The 20,877-nt window shown below is 37.5% G+C and overlaps 2 protein-coding genes across 8 annotated transcripts in view; one reads left to right on the top strand and one right to left on the bottom strand.

Moving 5' to 3' along the window:
- Window positions 1-20,877, top strand: part of LOC120766272 (tropomodulin) — a 136,986-nt gene that overhangs the window by 76,542 nt on the left and 39,567 nt on the right. The window lies entirely within an intron of this gene.
- On the bottom strand, window positions 731-18,921 carry LOC120766273. Of its 2 annotated transcripts, none has more exons than XM_040091674.1 (2): window positions 18,061-18,921; window positions 731-2,620 (listed from the first exon to the last, which is right to left on the bottom strand). In XM_040091674.1, the coding sequence occupies exon 2, from the start codon at window positions 1,949-1,951 to the stop codon at window positions 1,808-1,810; it is 144 nt and encodes a 47-aa protein (XP_039947608.1). In that variant the 5' UTR covers window positions 1,952-2,620; window positions 18,061-18,921; the 3' UTR covers window positions 731-1,807. The 2 variants fall into 2 exon arrangements, with proteins under 2 accessions (XP_039947608.1, XP_039947607.1); XM_040091673.1 differs by lacking the exon at window positions 18,061-18,921 and adding an exon at window positions 3,052-3,179 and having other exon boundaries at window positions 1,959-2,620.

The following is a 20,877-nucleotide window of genomic DNA, read 5'->3' as shown; positions in this document are numbered from 1 at the left end:
GCGCATTTTAAAGAAATGCCTTGCATTCAATACTTTTACACAAACTAAATGTTACTGTTGCATCAGAAAATTCTTTTTTCTTCCATATCTTAATTCTACATATTTCTTATATTTTCTGACTATTATGGAAGAATTGCTGATAACTTCTCTTCTGCTTATAATCTCTTTATGCTGGTAAATGCATTGTTCTTAAAATATGTGTTAACTCATATCTATGCGTATGTTAAAGTTATTTAGGTCAAACGATTATAATTAAAAATTGTTGCAATAAAATATATATGAAAAATGTATTACTAAAAAATATGCCTTTGAACAAAACAGCAATCATGAGAAAAAGCATTTAAATGTGCAGAGCTTTTTCGAGCTTTCATATTTAGCTTTAGCAACGCTTTCATTTTCACATTATTTCAACTCTTGTTTCTTCAAATATATTATTAACTGTGGCGTTTATAGGAAGTTTTCTCAACATTTTTGAAAATTTGTATAAAAATGAAAGGAATGAAAGCTCGTAAAATAAAAACAAATGGTTTTAAAGCTTTTTTGTGCTTTTTCCAAAATATAATATTTGTATCCATTAGCGGTGATTTTTAAATATTGAAGCAACTTGTCAAAAAAAAACCTACTAAATATTGTCATAAATATATATTGAGGACAATTTCTATTTGTATATGTGTATGTGATCGCAACTTTACATAGAATATGAAAATGTTTATGAAACATAGTTTACTATTAATATTATAACATAGTATATATGTATGTATATGTAATCTAAAAAATCTTAAATCCTAAAATATACACGCATACGACTGTTTCCTTCCCTCAAAACCTCCTCCTGGCATCACCACATGTTCTGCTAAGCTCCTTTTGTGACCTTCATCAACATTCCGTTATTTTTATTTACATCAGACCAAAGCGCCTTGTCACGCTGAAGTTTATTTAAACCGACCCTTAGTCACTAAAACTCTCTGCCAACTGCCTCCGCTGCAAAATTTCGCTGTTTTTTCGTTTGTGTGTATTTCAATTAAAAATTTCCGTAAATTATTCTGCAGCCAACGCAATTACACGCGTTTATTTTTTTTTTTGATATCTGGCAACTTTGGTTTTAAATTTAGGTTGCACTGTTTATTTTCGCTTTTTAATTAATATTTATAGTTTTCGGAATGTCATTTGTGGTTTTATTTGTTTACACTTCGTGAATTTATGCTTTTACTGCCATCGCGCTGAAATTCGTTTAACTTCGTTTCGTAGTTTTGTTTTGTTTTTCATTTGTCGTTGCTTGTCGTTCTCTCTGCCATTTTACATTTACTGTTGCTTTTTAGTTAATTTTTTCAGTTTTGCATAAGTCTTAATTAGCTCAAGTTCCGCATTTTCGCGCTGCCTCCTCATCGGCGCTTGCAAAGCGTCGCGTCACAGCTCTTATCCAACCGAAGTGCCCACTTCTCTTTGTTGCGCTGACATTTAATTGAAACCGTGACTTTGCTGCAGGGTACACTTGTGCCATAATTAATCCACACAATCATTCCGCTGTGGCCGCCGCTGCCGCCGCCGCCGTAATCCCACGTTCTACGCGCTTATAGCAATGGCTGCAGCGCGCGACCTGATTGTCGGCCGGATTAAGCGAAGCGAAGCAACGCGCCGTTGTTCTTTTGTTTTTGTGCGTACATCTCTAGCGCAACAGCACTCTCAGCGGTTTAAACTCTTTCTTGTGGTCAGTTTGTGCCCACTGACCGCGCGTTAGCGCGTCTACCGCCATTCTTTGCAAACGCGCGACCTCCGCGCAACTCATATGTCACGTTCTGTGGCAAGCTTATACAAAACTAATATCAGCGCGATCTGACTTCGTGGTGGGCGGTTGTCGTTGAAAGGCGTACACGTTCACCAGTAATTGCGCCATGAAAATCAGGCAAAATAAAACAATTAAAAGGATGTACAGAAAGATGTCGCGCACCATGCCGACACGTCGACCCAATTCGTTGTACGTAATGCGTGCGTGTGGCTGAGTGTACCTGGTGGCGTGGCGCAGTGAGGCGGAAGCTCAAGCGCGTTCGCCGCAAAGCTTATTTGCAGAACGCGCGTTGCCTTTTGGTGGCGCGTAATGTTAGCAGAGAATAGTTCGTGGGATATCAGAGGATGCCGCGCGCGCTGCTCTTTATTTGGTGCAATGTGGCGCTCAAAGGATATATTCGCAGTTGCTATCGCTTCAAGTGGCAAAGATGTGGCGGATAATAAGGGCTTTTGTTGCGCCGCAGTGATAATACCTGCAGCACGTTCCCCGCTACACTTGCGAGCGGAAACGCGCGTTTGAATTGGATCCGCTGCAGCCGCTGTTGCCGGTGCGTTCGGATAAGTTCAACGAATCCACGCGTGGTCTATGCTTATGACTCTGCTTAACGCTATGCTTTACATGAATTTATTGGGGCAGGTGTTGCCTTTGCCAATCACAAGGCGCGTCTGTTGCGCTCAAGATTCTGTTAAAGCTGCTCAGTGGATGTCTTCCGCCTTCCGCTTTCCGCTTTCTTGTCGCATACGTCTTTTCTTTCGATGTTTTATGTATCCAACCGGTGTCGTTTAGGGTGTTTGTTCTACTTTCCTTTCTCACAGCTGTTTCGTAAGGTTGAGACTGCAAGCAGAAAGTAAAAAAGAATACTATGAAGGCACTTTCTCCGTTACAAGCAAATGTGTTGCATTTGTAATGTTATAAAAAGTATCTGAAGTTGCAGGAGAACTAGAAAACCACCAACGCTAAGGCGCACAACAACAGCGCGCGCACAATAAACAAATCAACAATGCAAATACATAACGAAATACTTGTCGTTGCAAATGTGAAATCAAATAAAAGCAAAAGTGTAACGGTCCTTATGGTGGCGCACATGTGCACGCGCTGTAGATGTGTGAGCTAAACTTGCTGAATTTACATGCAACTATGCATGCAACATGCTCAACCATTGTAAATATGACTAAACAAAGCGGCAGCAATATGCACTGCATGCCACTTCATGTGGCAACAAAACAAACCTGTGCTCGAAAATGCTCACATTCACACACACTTACCCATATATTATATCCTACATACATTAAATGTCTAGATTCCAGTTGCAACACGAAATGGTGAGGCACTGCAGTGGGAAAGTTGTACATGTCCTTTGCGGTGCTTAGCCATGCAACATAACAGCGCAACGCCACGGAGTCTCGTATGCGCATAAAAGTATTTGAATGAATTTATAAAGTTATGTATTGGAAATGCAGTGGCGAGCATAATGATTACACAAAATATTATTATAAAATGTTGCATGGGAATAAATGTTTTTGCGGGCTTAAACAATTTATTTAGAACTAACTTTCCAATTTTAATTTAAATTTCGCGCCAAAACCCATTCGTCGAAATTTTTTTCTAGGTTGGTATAACAGTCAGTGACATCTGTGCCAAATATGACATCAACACAATCATTAGCAAGTGTTTTTGATTGATACAAATTATTCAAAGAGAGTCGAGAACGCATTGGCGACGGACCACGTCCGAAGGGCTAAGTTCAGGTGTCACCGAACATTTTATACTCTCGCATGATAAAGTGATAATCGAGATTTCATTATCCGTCATTTACATATTTTTTTATTTTGCTGTAAAATTAATTAGATTAGATCAATTTGTGTACTTTGAGTATTGAATTGTATTTTCATTTTCAGAGAAGGCATCAGATGGAATTCAAAATAGCGTTATATTGGAAGAAGACGTGGTTGTGAACCGATTTCACCCATATTTCGTACATGTCATCAAGGTGTTAAGAAAATATTATATACCGAATTTCATTGAAATCGGTAGAGTAGTTCTTGAGATATGGTTTTTGGTCCATAAATGGGCGACGCCACGCCCATTTTAAATTTTTAAAAACAGCCTGGGTGAAGCTTCCTTCTGCCATTTCTACCGTAAAATGTAGTGTTTCTGACGCTTTTTGTTAGTCGATTAACGCACTTTTAGTGATTTTCAACCTTTGTATGGGAGGTGGGCGTGGTTAATATCTTATTTCTTCCATTTTTGAACTGTATATGGAAATGCCTGAAGAAAACGACTCTATAGAGTTTGGTTGACATAGCTATAGTAGTTTCCGAGATATGTACAAAAAACTTAGTAGGGGGCGGGGCTACGCCCACTTTTCCAAAAAAATTACGTCCAAATATGCCCCTCCCTAATGCGATCCCTTGTGCCAAATTTCACTTTAATATCTTTATTTATGGCTTAATTATGACACTTTATAGGTTTCCGGTTGTTGCCATTTTGTGGGCGTGGCAGTGGGCGTGGCAGTGGGCCGATTTTGCCCATCTTCTAACTTAACCTTCTTATGGAGCCGAGAAATACGTGTACCAAGTTTCATCATGATATCTCAATTTTTAACTCAAGTTACAGCTTGCACGGACGGACAGACAGACATCCGGATTTCAACTCTACTCGTCACCCTGATCATTTTGGTATATATAACACTATATCTGACTCTTTTAGTTTTAGGACTTACAAACAACCATTATGTGAACAAAACTATAATACTCCCCTTAGCAACTTTGTTGCGAGAGTATAAAAAGCACGATTGGTCCAAAAATCACAAAATTTTTTCGAAAAACAGAGTCAAGTTAACGTTTATGATAGATATAATGCTTTCCGACTACCAAGATGTCATGAAACGTATTATTACTGGCGATGAGTTTTGAACCAATAATTCCGACTCGGAAAAAGACGAACAATCGGCCAAATATCGTGGCAAAGGTGAGCCGAAGCCGAAAACATCACGTCAGAGCAGGTCAAAACTCAAGACTATTTTGTCAGTTTTCTTCGATTATCGAGATTTTTTTCGACCGACCAAACTATCAACAATATACTATACTAATATAAAAGAAGACGAAATTATGGGCCGACAACCCTTGGTTTTTGCACCATGATAAGCACCAACGCTTAATACAGTATTCTTCGTGAGGTTTAGGCCAAATTTTCAAACCATATCGTGCCGCTAGCACCGTATTCATCTGGTCTAGCTCCGTGTGACTTCTGGCTATTCAGCAAACTTAAACGACCGCTCAAGGGAAACCGTTTTGAGTCAATTGAAAACATTAAACGTGAATCATTGCGCACATTGAAATCTATTCACTATCTATGACTTCAACAACTGTTTCGAAGATTGAAAAAAACGAATCGATAGCGATTTCGCAAAAGAAGTCCTTCAAAACTAGACGAATAATATATGCCAATTTCTACGTCTCTCCGTACTATAGTTCGGACCTTCTGTGGGCTCATAACGATATAGCGTTTCTTATTTATGAATAAGATGATTCTAATTATTTGTATACATTCTACATTGCTCCTGAATTTCTATTTTTTTCAATGACCAACTGAATCTTTGAAACCACATGTGGCGTCACTTTAGCAATATTTAGGGTTTTAATGAAAGCGAAGTATGCTCGTTCTTAAAGAGTTACGTGTCTTTTCACGGCCGAAAATTCCAATATTTACCTATTTTTTCATATAATAGAGGGTTTAATGTACCATGATACAATTATTGAGCATATCAACGAGCAAACTTTGAATAATATTTTGTGTATTTTTTCATAAAAATTTGTTTGGATATTCAGCCATTGTCAGCTGGTTTCCGGATGTACAGCTCAAAAATGTCTCTTCGCATTGAACAGCAAAACGGGCGAAGGATTCATCTAAAACCAAAAAATCAAATTTCACCGGTTAGTAAATGATTAGTCAAATGTTTTGGAAAAAAAATAATCTTTGGCATAGCTGCAAACAAAACAGTTTTTGTCAAAACAAAATTTTGTCCCAAATTGCCTTGAAAAAACTGCTTATAATCCAAAAAAATTCTTCCAACACTCAGTAGGGCATTGTATTTAGAAGAACTGTGAAAATTTAAATAAGTTCGCACCACTAGTTTCTAAAATATCATGACTACCGGCTTTGAAAATGATATTTCGGGAAAAACACGATCAAAGATTGAAGCACCCGACCGTTCTACCTCAACGGGCCGCTTTCCCAAGGTTCTATCTCCTTCACTTTTAATGCGATTTCCTTGAAACTTTGGATAAATATTCTAGACGTATCATAGTATTTAAAAACGATTAAAAACAAAAACAATTTTACAAATTTTAAAACCCTCGTAACCTCTTTAAACCTAACATTTATTTAAAAAATACTAAAGATTTTATGCATCAAAACGTGACCATAATTTTTCTTCAGGTGATTCTAAAAAGAAGTATATATTTTTCACGGCATTCATCTTACCTTTAATCCCTTAACCACATAGTATATATTGTATGCATGTCCACTTAAATATATACACTGCACTTTTTCCACACATTGCTGTACACATTTCCATGCGCGTGTATGTGCGTGTGGCTTGCAAATGATATGCAAACGTATTTAATGCGACGGCAAACGACAAACGTCAGTAGGAAATTGAAATTTGAGGAAATGTGAAAGAAATTTCTCCGCAAATATTTGCCACACTGCAAACCCTTAGCTTGTGTCACAGCTATTCGAAAGCAGAAAATGTAAATAGCATTACAAACCAGGGTCCATTGCGTGCTCGCGCAGAAGCAAAGCTCCGCATGTCATCCGCATTTGCACCAGCGCCGATGCAGCGCTGACCCAGAAGTGTGAGTGTGTGTGCGTAAATGAGCACATGGAAAAATAAATGTGGAGCAAACTGCTTTGAATTGAGTGGATGGCTGAGGACTACGAAGTACGCATTGCCACAAGTGCGAGCAATAAGCTGGTGTATTTTACCCAGCCGACGAAGCCGAAGAATACCTGCGCTGCCCAGGAGACCGCACACTCGCAAATGATGTGGTTGTGGTATCTATGTCTTCCGCTGCGCCCTTGTGTATTTTCCATGTTTCAGAATGCAAAAGAGTTTCATAAAACCCGCATCTTTATTCATTACCTTCACTGGAACGCTTGGCGCTCATCTTCTTCTCTCCGCAGAGTCAGCAGATATATTTACATTTTGATTATAAGAATTCCCAACCTTTTTTCTTTCTTACGATCATTAAAACCTCCTTCTTTCCGCTTTATTTCAAATGCATAATCGGGCACACACACGCACAAATGGGATTTTTAGTAAGTAGAAAAGAGGAATTGTGCAGTTTCTCTTTTAATTACTCTCGCAGCATTGCGAAGTGCAGAGTTAAGACAGACGCAGGTAATTCTCGGTTGCTTCAGTGCGACGTAATCACTCGAAAGGAATTCAATAATCTACTAATGCTCAGGTCCTTCCTCTTTTTGCCATCTTGGTTGCTTGGTTGGTGCAACAATGCAGCATTTGTTTTAATGCAGTTGCAAACTTTGATAGTCAGTCAGTGAGTCAGCCAGTTAGTTTGCTAACGCGGAGGGAAATTTTTCGAACAACAACAACAACAAACTTTATTCACTGCGCAACTTTTTCATTCATTGCCACACACTATTTGCCATGCATTTATGTACACGCTGCTTTGTTTTTGGTTGCCGGCGAGCTGTTCATGCCACACGCATACAACTGAATTTTGTGGTCAGTTTGCGATGCAGAAATGACGTTTAATAGAGCGCCACGCTGTATTTAAATAAAATATTTTGCTTGTAGTAAAGCAATAAAATTCAAAATAAATCGTTCAATATTTGTTTGGTCAATATTTTTTCAAGAAATTCTAGAACATATTGTTTTTGTTTTTGCGTGAACATTTATAAATAAATGCAAAGCACTTGTTTTTGATTGCCAAAAAAAAGAAGAGTAAGCTCTGAATAGCAGTATTTAAACTTATTTACTGTTTCAAACTTTAAATTTCATTCAAAAAATAGCGAAGTGAGGCCGAAGTTTTGATAAATGCGCAAATATAGCTAAGCGAATTAGTTTTTCCACTCATATGAGCGAGAAATTTTGGTCAATTTATGCCATGATACTCCAAAAGTTTATTTAAAAATTTACGAATGGTCGAAAATCGATGCTTTATTGTTAATTAAAAATGCATTAGCAAAAATTAAATTGGCCTAAATATCCAATAAGCCATTAATTGTCATTAATTATTACAGTGGTGTAAATTATTTATTAAAATCTATTACGAAGAAGCGTAAAGTGACTGTGAGAGTCTATTGATTTGGTAAAAATGGCTGATAATTTTATGTGAGGAAATTTAATGTTGCGCTGTAAAAATAAATACTTTTATTTTATATAAAAAAATCATTGTGGCAAATTGTACTTGTAATTGTAATTTAAATTCCCCGGCTAAATGATATTTTGAAAACATGTATTTTTTTAAGTTGGTAGAATCATTCTTAATTACTATGATAAATATAAGCGTCATCTGTTAACCAGTTTGTTCACAGCAGCTGCTTAAGTCAGCTCACCTCAGTAGAGTGTTTCGATTTTTACAATGGATAAACATATCGAACAAACAATTTGTCTCACATTTCATATTTCTAACCAAATTTCGTGTGCATAATCGTTTCGAATGTTGGAGAAGGCTTACGGTGATTCAGTTTTATCAAAAACACAAGCCTACGATTGAACAAAGTCTTCAAAGACGGTCGAGAAATCGTTGAAGACATGCCTCATTCTGGATGACCTTCTTCTTCTTCAACTGATGAAATTATTAAAAAAGCGAAAGGAATGGTGCTTAAAAATCTTCAACTAAATTTTAGAGAGATGACAAGAGAGCTCGACTTCTCTCACGAGTCCATTCGAATGATTTTGGTGGATATTTTGGGTATGAAACGCGTTCTTGTTCGACTCGTCCCGATAAAGCTGATTTTTTTTTCAGAAAGAGTACCGTAAACAGGTCTTTTTGGTCATACTTGAACGTGTGAATCCCAATCCCTCATTCATGAAGAGCATTATAGTTGCCGATGAGGCATGGGTTTATGAGTTTGACATACAAGCAAGTCAACAATCATCGTAATAGAAGGGAAAGAACAAGCCGAAACCAAAAAAAACACGCCAAGGTCACTCTAAATCATGGTGATTCTCATTGTTTTTTTCGATATTCGTGGTTTGGTGCATCATGAATTTGTTCCAGAGGGACAGGCGGTCAATAAGGAGTTCTATTTGGCTATATTGAGGGGGTTGCGTGAAAACGTCCGTCGAAAACGGCCAGAATTGTAGAAGAACAATTCATAAATTTCACACGATATTAATGCATCATCACATCGATCCACGATTGTGACCGACGTTGAAGCCAAATCCAATGAATATCATCGATCAACCACCGTATTCACCAGATTTTACTCGCTATGATTTCTTCTTGTTCCCCAAACTGAAATTACCGCTCCGTGGAATCCGCTTTCAGTCGACCGAAGAGATAAAACCGAATTCGCTGGAGGAGCTGTAAGCCATCCCAAAAAGTGTTTCGAGGACTGGAAAAATCGTTGCCTTAAGTTTATTACATCTGGTGGGGATTCCTTTGAAGGCGAAAAAATAAATATTGATGAATAATTAAATATTTTGTGTTTTATTTACAATTTCTCGGTCCTTTTTTTTTTGTCATAACATATAATATAAAATTTCAATATTTAAACAAATTCATAAGTGATTGTTAATCAATTGAGTTGTGGAAATGCATTTAAAGAATATTTCAACTAAAGCGGAAGCGTTTTTAGAGCTTTCTATTAATACGTGACTGACCACTTTTTTTAGGTCGATTCAATTTTATTCTCAACTTGATTATTCTAACACCCACTTCATCACTATTGTAGTTGTATTGTAGCCATGCATTAATTATTCCAGCGGCAATCACAATTTAGCATTATTAAGGCGACATATTTATATTAAAATTATAGTCTAATTTCTATGACTAATTCGCCCATATCCCAAATATTACGTAAAAAAATTTTCCATTGAAGAAATATTGAATAAAGTTTATGAAAAATAAGCAAAACTATTTAAAAAACACTTATGAGCCCGCATAATTTCGCACAGCTCAAAGCTTTTTGCACAATTAAATGTTACTCATACCACATGGCGTCCTTTAAGCATACACTGGTTGACGATGAGGATGAGGAAAAGGCATACACACACTTCACACTTTCATAAATCATATATTAAATTATGCTTGCAAAGTCGTGGCATGCATTATGTAAATATGTAAGTCGAAAGACGAAAAAGTTCATGAAAAATTCTCAGTTAAACTGATTCAAAGAGAAAGAGAAAGCAAGAATAATACATGCTAAGGATTTTCAACATTTTTAGCAATCAGATTTTTAACACAACTTAAAACGAAAGAAAACAATTGCTGAAAAAGCTATTTTTAAGCGATAACAATGATAGCTAAATTTATTTATATTTTAGCAAAAATACGAAAAAATATTTGTGAAAAATACTAATCTATTAAAGTTTTAGTCAGAGACATTCTTTATGAAATTTTTCATCTCTCAATTGACAACAATAACAATGCTACAATTTAAAGTGCAATGAAAATGTTGCACGCACTTCTCCAGCAATGAATAAACAAAGTGAGCTCATAACTCTCATAAAAAGTAACTTTCACGCGAAACCACGTTTATGTAACGAGCATAACACAAACATAAATAAGCATATGTTTCCGCAGTTGTATTTCGCTGCCATAAATTCACTTTCAACTGTGTGGCAAAGCGCTTTTAAAGCCCGCTGAGTATCCTGTTGAACATTCGCTCCAGTGAAATATGGCACACATAAGCAACGCTCCGAACTCGTGAACATTTTACGAGTATTTAAAGTGCTTATGAGATATAAAAATACAAAGCAATTGAAAATTAACCCAGCAGTGACCCAAGCGGGTGCACGTGTACAGAGTGGTTAGCAAAAATTGACTTGATATAGATTGTCGGAAGACTATCTTTCAATAATCGTAATCAAAGAATAATTTAAAGTGCGCATACAAGTATTTTGATGATTTATTTCGAAGACCTGGCTGTTTCGTGTATTCTCAAATGCGAAGCATTATTTTAACATATTCGTATGCTAACTCAGCTGGCACTAGTATCGCTCCGAAAGGAACTAGTTCCGCAATAATCAACGAAAAACTCCACTTTCAATGCGAAAAGTAACAAAGCTTGTGCGTATGTATGCACATACATTTGTATGTTTGTGAGTATATATTAAATATTATCTTCGCCCACAATTCGAAATGAGGCATGCATGAGTAGAAACCGTTAAACTGTCGTTTCTTCGCTGTTGTAAAATAAAACTTAAACATAACTATGTCAATTTGTCAAATGAGTGCTCGCCTGTCGAAAAAATGTGGGGAATCGTGCAGCGCGTGCAAGTTGCCAGCTTCTAGCCGCCTCGCCCAGTGCGTGTGTCACGGCATGTATCAGTAATTCATTCACTCATTCTTGTCTGCACACAGTCATCCCAATAATCCACCACTTGGGTTGACGACAGCGCGTCCGAAGCAATAAAGCTTACCGTTAGCGAGCAGTTAGCAACAAAAGTGCTCGGCCGGCTATCAGCACAACGGCTGCAGCCAGGCAGGATATTGAGTATTCGAGCGGTTAAAATGCTGCCACAGAGCGCACACGTAATGACAGTTGCAACTTGCTTCAGCTTCTTCTGCCTCTTCTGACCAACCCTTTCAGCTTTACATGCTTATCGTCTATTTGCACACTTCGCGTGCTTTAGTTTTTTGTTTGCAATCCACTTACATTTTTTATGAAGCTTCACACGCACACACACCCACACACACGCGCAGGCTAGATGTAGTATGAAGTTGAGGAGCTTTTGCAAGTGCGTCGGATTAGAGCGGCGTCTTCTTTCGCAACTTGTGTTGGATCTATTTAACTAATGACTTCGAGTTCACGCAAAGTTCAAGTAATCTGTCGTAAAGTTGTGTTAAATAGGAAATGGATCGCAAGGGGAGCCTGCAGGCTTCAGCCAGACAGCCAAATGAGTGTCAACAGCAGCACAAACACTCGCTGAGTTGGCCGTAGAGTATTGAAGATTTGCAGTTACTCCAATTAGACAGCTGACATGTGCATCGAGGAGCCTCCGAAGGAGTGCTTAGCGCATTAGGGATACTGGAAAAAGCTCAAGCGGCAATTGGGATAAAAAATAAGAAGCGTAGGCCCAAGAACTACACCACTACAACTGTTTATTTGCGTAGGCTTAGCTGCGCCCCGGTGGTGGAACAAGGAAATTTACACTGTTAACTGAAAGAAGCCAAAAAAAAAACACCCCAGCTTCCGCCCAATGCCTGCAGGCCTATGAAATTACGAGAGTAAAGTTGCTAAAAATAGCAACAAATGTATTTCGTAGCACATAATAGTAACAAACACGCTGCTCACAGCACACACGCCTCGCAGGAAGAGGCTGACATTTCTGCAGCCGACGGGCGCCGAACTGCTGTTGGGAGTTTGCGTAAATAACGAAGTACCAAATGTGCTCCCCAGTGTAACTCATTAAAAAAGTTTGTCAAATAAGAATGCACAAAAGAATTTCACAATCTGAAGGGAATGCGAGCACTAACACTCAAATTGATGCTAGAGACGTCAACAGTGCGGGCGTAGGCACAGCGACCCTGAGGAGAAACGGGAAATAGTGACGTGCCGGCTTTTAGAGTGACAGTCGTTATAAGCACGGAGAAAAACTTAAATGATTTTTGCGTTAAAAAATTAACTCGAATAAACTGCGAATTCGAATTTTTCCTCACTGCTGTTTGAAAAGCATATTTTAATTGCTTCAATCTCATAAAAGACGATTTGAGTGCGTAATCTAGAAAGCAAACCACAGCCAGACTTTTCAAAAACAATGTTTTTGCTATGTTCTTGAAGCCTAAAATATTTATTTCTGGGAATATTGAGTAGAAAAGTAAAGGATATACGAGACCCTGTCAATAAAAAGGCCTGACATGCAAGGAAATCTCGTCTAAACTCTCACATGCGGCGCTGCTGCTAAGCTGTCTAAGGAATGTCTACATGCTCAGTGAATAAGTGTTTTGTTGTAACTCTTACACATAAATATAAAGTAATTACAGAAGCATTTGAGCTTTCCCAACGGGAAGCCGTTACCAGCAAGACACATATATATACATACACACATATGAGCATAGCGTTCTCCCTTGTAGTAACTTTGGCGATAATTCTGTGAGGGAAATAAATGGACTTTTGTATGCTTTGTTATTAAAATAATATAAAAGTTACAGGAAAAATAAACTACATTTATGTATGTATGAATTTTCATAAGAAATTTATTAGTTATTGTTAATTAAACTTTAACTGCTTTTAGCATTTAAAGGGTTAAGGCATTCCCCTGCCTTAATACAACTAAAACTTATGCCAAAAGCCTGTTACACATTTTCAGCCTTCGCAGTTCTTTTTGTTGTGTCTGCATTAAAGCCCTTCAATATCGAGGGCGAAAATTATCTAGAAAAAATTTCCATAACTTCAGATTTAGTGTTTACAGAGCTCTAAAATATTACAATTGACAACATTCGGTTGTTTGTTCTGTAGCTAGTTGTAAGTTATTGGGTAGTCGATAAAGTCTTTTCGTATTTTGTCAATAGATGTCGTTGCAGTCGTACATCTCCAGTGCCACCAATCACATTGTATCATACCATATAGTGTTGGCCATATACCATAAAAATTGTCTGTGAAAAATTTAATGGATAGAATTAACATCTGCGATTCTTTACTGAAACGAAATGAACTCGAACCATTTCTGAAGCGAATGGTAACAGGAAACGAAAAGTGGATCAAATACGACAATAATGTATGAAAAAGATTATGGTCCAAGCAAAGTACTGGATTAGCGCAAAGCCAGGATTGACGCCTCGAAAGGTTTTGCTGAGGGTTTGATTGGATTGGAAAGAAATCATACACTATGAGCAGCTCCAGCCTGGTCGAACGGTTGATTCTACATTTTATTGGCAACAACTGATGATATTGAAGCAAGCAATCGAAAAAAATTGCCCGAACTGATCAACAGAAAGGGCTTCGTCTGTCATAAGAACAATACTAGAGCACACATATCGTTGATAAAGTAAAGTTGGCTTCAAGAGAAGCCTGTGGAAATGACTTGTCGCAGGTTTTCGCCGAGAAACCAGAAACTTTTACACTGATGAATAATGCCTATAGCGGAAAAATGGCAAAAAGTAGTCGACCAAAATGGTACATATTTGGTTTAATAAAGTTCATTATAAATATAAAAAAAATAAGTCGAAGTTGGATTAGAAATACGAAAGACTTCTTCGACTACCCAATATATATATTCTACTGAGTTTCAAAGTCAATGTAAGTACTTTTGTTATAATAAGAACCAATCAATTCATCATTTATCGACTCATAACACCCTCAGAGACAATGTCTGTCGCATAATAGTGGTGTTAGACTCGCTACCACTATGTATGTAGGTAGGTAGTATGAATGCACACAATAGGATAAACGAATTACAAGTGAGTAACAATAGTAAACATATTCAGTTAAGAAGACTTTATGGATACCTCGTTGAATTGCTTTAACTACTTTCTTTACCATTTCCATACCAGTTTGTTGTATTTATACCAATTGTTTATAGGAAGAGTGGTGACTATTCAATATTTTGTAAATCAAGAAGCTAACAATTTCATTAAAACATATATAACTTCTCATATTTCATTGTTGCTGATATCATTTAAAGAAGATTGATATCAGATCTACTGTAAAGAAGAACCTATGTAAAAATATTTTTAAATTTTTTTCTACCATCTATTGAAAGTGGGTACTTTTCTTATTGTTTCACGCACTTATAAAAAAATATTGGCGAATTTTAAACATGTTGCAGTAAATTTATATCTTTTTAAGCAATAAAAGAAACTTTCAAAGGAGAAAAATTGTTTGCTATTACAAAAATGACTGAAGCTTCAAAGCAAGCACGTATGCAGACACCCAGCATGGCATGTAAGTAGTTACGAGGAAACATATACAAGGATGTATGTGGGAATACACTAATGTGCGGAAGGAAACTGTCAGTCGGCGAAAAAATATATAGCAATTTTTTACCCAACCCATTTCAAGGAAAAGTAAATAAATTCTGGGATTTGAGTGCCGACAAATGCGTGTGGGTTTGCTCGAAGTCACCGAACCATCAAGAAATCATATGTAAAACACACATGCACACATACACTTGTCTGTATGTGTAGTCAAATAAAATAGCCATTTGATACTTTCAAGAGAATTAGAAGACCGAAAAAAACGAAGCGAAACCTGCAGGCATGCAGACGCGCCCGAACAACTTGTCGACAAGTCACACGCAAATCTATCGCAATGTTCTCATATGTAGTAGTAGTCTTTGCCCACATCACTCAAAAACACTAACACGCTCCTGCGTAGGCAGTCGCCAGCTGTTGAACTGTAATTCCCCACACGCATCACTATCTTCGCTTGGCATTCCGTCTGCCATCATATTTGCCAATTGCTTTTTCGACGTTATCTCTGCGCTTTGTCCGCTGCTCCATTGCTGGGTTCAACAAGTCGTTGAGGAAATAATGGCCTTGTCGGCAACGTCGTCTGTTACAAATGACAAGATTATAAATTAGAGTTGCTCCGCCACTAGCGCATAGCACAAAGTAATTGAGGTTAACCACAAGTAGTGGTACAAGTGTAACAAAATGGGAAAACATCGATTTGATGGCTTGCAATTTGGTGTAATTTTTTGTTGATTTTAGGTACTTTTTGATTTAAGTGGGGATAAGTTTAATAGATGCTCGTTGAACGACATGATAATAATGGAGGAAGTTTATTCTGACATTTTAAGTGAGTTTGTGGCAAGCTGCATGTAAACAAATATACAGCAAGCGTCATAAAGAATATTAAAAACAAGAAAAATATATAATTTGGCTGAACTGGGTTTGTAATACCCTTCACTGGTGCACTTTTTGTAGCATAAAGGTGTATAAAAGGATCGTTTCATATGACAGCTATATGCTATAGTAATCTGATTTCAACAATTTCTTTGGAGTTTGTAGCGATAGATCGAATAGTAATCTAATTTCGTGAATATACCTTTTCAAATAGAAAAGTATTTCATACACGGACCTGAGTTCGCTTGGTCAGTTTGTATGGCAGCTATATATAATAGTGGTACGATCTAAACAATTTCTTTGGCGATTGCATTATTGCCTTAGGCAATTACTCGTACCAAATTTCAAGAAGATACCTTGTCAAATAAAATTGTTTTCCATGCAAGTACTTGTTTCCGACCTTTCACTTTATATGGCAGCTATATGCTATAGTGGTCCGATAACGGTCGTTTCAAAAACTGAGCAACTGCTTGGAGAGAAAAGGACGTATGGAAAGTTTGAGTTCGATATCTCAGAATCCGGGGGACTAGTTCGCATATATACTGACGACAGAGAGGCGGACATAGTTAAATCGACTCTGCTCGTCACGCTGATCAGTTATACGTATATACATATGTACATATATTGTCACCTAAAATGCAAAATAACGTAACATCACTTTTTTTTAAGTTTATAGGCGAAGGAAAAAGATATAATAGAAACCTTTCATATTGAAATCAAATTTGAGTTTTGGTTATCAAATGATTATATATTGGTTATATGTACCAGAAAATTTTATGCTGGATGTTTGTAGTGATGTAGTGAATTGTAAACAATAAAAAACTCAATTTCGATTTTTTTGATGATATGTCGTTTTGTATTTTAGGTTACGGTATATGCTATGCAGGGTCTCCGACATTCGCATAACACCCATATGCCCATATACCTCGTGGCAAGCTTTATACATCCTCTTTAGGGTATAAACATTTGTGGAAAAGTATTTTTTTAAATAAATAAAAAGTTTAAAAGAAAGTCTACACGTTTTTTATATCAGATATTTTTTTCTATATTCTACAAAAACAATAAAATTGATTTATCAACTACTGAACACTTTAGTCGAATTTCCACAATTATTTATAAAATTTTTATTATATTTTTCAAAAATTTAAATACTAAAAAAATATATGTTTTTTTTATTTATTTTATAAGTTTAATATTTTAATAAAATAAATTTTTATTTAAATATGTTTCTCCCCTATATATTTATTAACTCACTAATTTTTCTTATTGTTAGATATTTACTTTTATAAAATATAATTTTGTAAAATTAAATTTTTGTAAAATAAAATATTTTTTTTATAAATGAGAAAGGCTTCAGTTGCAAAAAATTTTTAGATTTTACATAAAAAAATTTTAAATTAAAATCTGTTGAAACTCATTAAAAAATATATGAAAATTATTAAAAATTAAATGATTTCTTAACCTCAAATTAAGTGTTTCGAGAATATAAAAGATATATATTTTATTATAATTTTAACTATCAATTAACTGATACTATCATTTATTATTATTATTTTTTTTTATTGATTTTAGTTTAAATACAATTTTTGATACACGTTAGCGTCCAAATATTGTATCCAAAAAATCAATATCTTTTTTTTATAAAAATGTTTGGTATTATTAACTATTTCATAATTCATATTATATGCTGCTAACAATATTTGTTGTTACACTTTCTTCCCATAATATTTATTTTTACTTCAACCTTTAACAATTAAATTTTAAAGAATCTTTCATAAAAAATTTGTGAAATTTTCTAAGAATGTTCGCTTTGCTTCCGCCTACAAATAGCTTCCTGCTTATACGAACTCATTTCTCCAGGGAGCTCATTAATCAGCATTAGGCACTACTGCGGGCGGACACTACACTCGTAATAAACCGTACACTCTGAATCCGCAAACATATCAAATACCCACCGGAACACACCGCCACTTGCAATGCCCTTGCCCGCGCTAATATGCCACAATGCCCGTTGATGCGGATGAAAATAAAAAGGCTAACGGTATAAAAACGCAGGCATAACGGCCAATGTAACTGGAATGCGAGCGTGCTAAGCGAGGCAGCGGAAGAGTAGTATAGATCTTTTTTACGTCGATGGATTTTAATTCGGAGAATATGTGCAGGAGCACTAATAAAAACGCAGGCGAACTGCTACCGTACGCCTTTTGTTTGCCCAAACAAGCTTAACGCAACACCCTTTGGTGTGGGTGAGACGGTTGGGTGGGCAACGCCTGTGGCAGGCTCCGTACTTACCCAAAAGTCGCTGAAGTGTTAAATGTCCTCCAGCTGTGGTTAACACTTGAAAATTATCCTTTCGCTTTTTGCCCGGCACCTTGGGCGCTGTGACTGATGATGCTCGGCTGAATTAGGTAAACCGCTCCAACCGCTCGAGCCGCTCATGTGTGCTTAATTTGGACCAAATATTATTAGCGTTCTTGTATTAAGCTCCAATTTCGTTGAGAGTGTGTGTGGGCGGTCGGTCGCCGAGCCCAAGTTTTTAGGTGCATATGCGCTCATTAATTTAAGAACCTCATGCCAGTTGCGGCTTTGCTGGCGAACGAAGGGAATCAAGCGGAAAAGCCGACTGTAATGTAGACGCCACAATCCAATCACTGCGACGCACCTGCGGCACGCAAACCACACCAGTCAACTAAATAAATGTACCGTTACGCGCACACACTCTTAAGCCGCACAGCTGTTTTTAGGTATTTATTTGCTTATTTATTTTCACTTTCCTTCGTTATCTCTTCACTTGATCCTTTATGCGCCCATTGGCTCACATTAAGCTGCCCCAGAGGCCAACACAATCAAACAATCACACAAGCGCCCATGGCGTTCACGTTCACGTTCAGTACGCGTGCAACAGTGCGTGTACTTGACTCGCGGAGTATTGACCAAACGGCACTTTCACTTGACAACACTCGGCGCTTTCACTGCGACTCAACGCGCGCTCCAACGGCAGTAGGCGTTTCGCTCGATTTCATTCACAAAAATTTCACTTATCACTTGGTGCTGCTGCTTCTTCTTCTTCTTCGGCAACTTTACGAAAATAAATGCGAACGCTTGTTCGACGCTCAACGAATGCTCTGCGCTATGGCAAACTCGTCCGGTCGCTTCGACGTTTCTTACGCGACTCTGCTGTTGCGTTCGCCTTCAGTGAGTCTTATATTCGTACGCCCGTCCGTTTGTTTGTTGGAGTCCTTTCGTTTCTGATCGTTTCGGTTTGTTTTCCGCCTGTTTGCTTTTTGGCCAGCCGTGTGCGAATGTTATTGCTGTAGTTGTTGCAGCCGTTGCGTTCGTTGGACTTTCGTTATCATCCCATGCCACATGTGCTGGTGGTGGGTGGTTGCAGCAACAGCAACTATAACAGCAACAGCAACAGTCACCGAACAGCGACAATGGCGGCAACAAAAAACGAAATAAAAACAAGCACAAAAACACCGAAGTGAACAGCCGGCTTTGTTTGTGTTCGCAGTTTGGCACAGAAGCCGATTTGTACTGTCGCATGGAGTTGCGTTCTCGCCATTGTTTGTTGCCACTTTTGTGTTGTTCTTCCGCTTCTAGCTTATGAGTGTTATGAAGGCAGGCGGCAGCGAAAGTTGTGTAGCTAAGTCACTGCCTCTTGGTACACTTCTTAGGCGCATTTGCTTTACTTCCTTCCCACTTCTTTCTTTCGCCTCTAAATATCTTAACGAAGCCATTTACGATTTGTTGCTCTGTTTTCGAACTGTTGTTCCGACGCTTACAAGTCATTGATGTTTTTTTTTTCGCGGAGAAATCACCGAATCGTGTAGGTTTGTCAATTTGTTGGTTTTTTGTGGACGTGGGTGTCATTTTTGTTGGTCTATTAGCGCTTAATTCTTATTAAATTCCAAAAAGGCAAGTGGGAAGAGTTTGTTATGCCTATGTTTGTTATGGGCGTGATATCGTCCGCTAATAGGTTTCATGTACATATCAACAACAAAATTCGCTCAGGACAAATACCTTGTGCAATCCTCCCGACACTGTAAAAATTAGAGATAATTCAGTCCACTCACTATGTAACGGCTCTATTAAAAGTACAAAAAGTGCGATAAATCAATAACTAAAAACTCCAGAGCCATTAAATTTTTCCTCCGAGATGAGTATGAGAGGAATTTACAGCAGCCTGGGTCAAAATTGGACAATGGTCGAAACACCGCCCTACTTTAGCTGAAATCACATATCTCGGCTGTTCCTCGAACATTTTGAACCAAATTCAGTACATAACATTTTTCTTCCCCATTTTACAGTGTGAAAATGAGCGAGATCTGTAGTACGATCTACTACTACGCCTACTTCCCATATAACACAATTTTAATTCGTTCACTTTCTAGTATATAAAACAATAGGCACAACTTTGCACAAAGAGTGCCTTTGATGAATGTCACTTTTATGGCCAAAAATTGTTCCAATCGAAGCAAAAATGTTCAAGCCTCAAATATATGGATGGATATAGATGTATAATTGAAATTCAGAGAGAATCCTCTGCTGGTAGTAGTATATCATTGTGTTCCAAATGTGTTGAATCGGGTCAATATGTACTTCTCTTAGTCCCATACTAGTATACTTTGTTTTTGTTTTTTATTAAATCGCCATAATTGTCAGTTTTTGTATACCCTTCAGCTCACCCAGTAAACAAAAACCACCATTCAACAGCTTCGCACACTTTACACCCATTTACATAATGCGCAGTTAAACAAAAAATTATTTCCTAAAATAACTTGCCACACATCCACACAGAAAACCGAGAGCGCGGCGCGTTGTCATTGCTGCAAGCTCCAGCAGGGCGTAAAACACTTAAATTTAAAAACAATTTCCATAGGTCAACTTTCTGGTCAACTAATCCCACCGCAAACTAGCGTTTCGGCCCCCTGCCTTCTCACACACCCGCATCGAACAGAAAGGTCTATATTAGCGCTTTCGCGCGTTGACAATTTTGCAATTCCTCCAGTTTTTTGTTTGGCTGCTGCATTGTCGCCGTGACAATTGCAAGCCCCGCCGCAGGATTGGCGGGTGTTCGCGTAACTCAGCGCAGCAGGACCACGCGGC

The sequence above is a fragment of the Bactrocera tryoni genome, chromosome 1, assembly GCF_016617805.1.
Source record: "Bactrocera tryoni isolate S06 chromosome 1, CSIRO_BtryS06_freeze2, whole genome shotgun sequence".
Lineage (NCBI taxonomy): Eukaryota > Metazoa > Arthropoda > Insecta > Diptera > Tephritidae > Bactrocera > Bactrocera tryoni.
The sequence above is the reverse complement of the archived record's forward strand: the minus strand, read 5'-3'. Positions and strand labels throughout refer to the sequence as shown.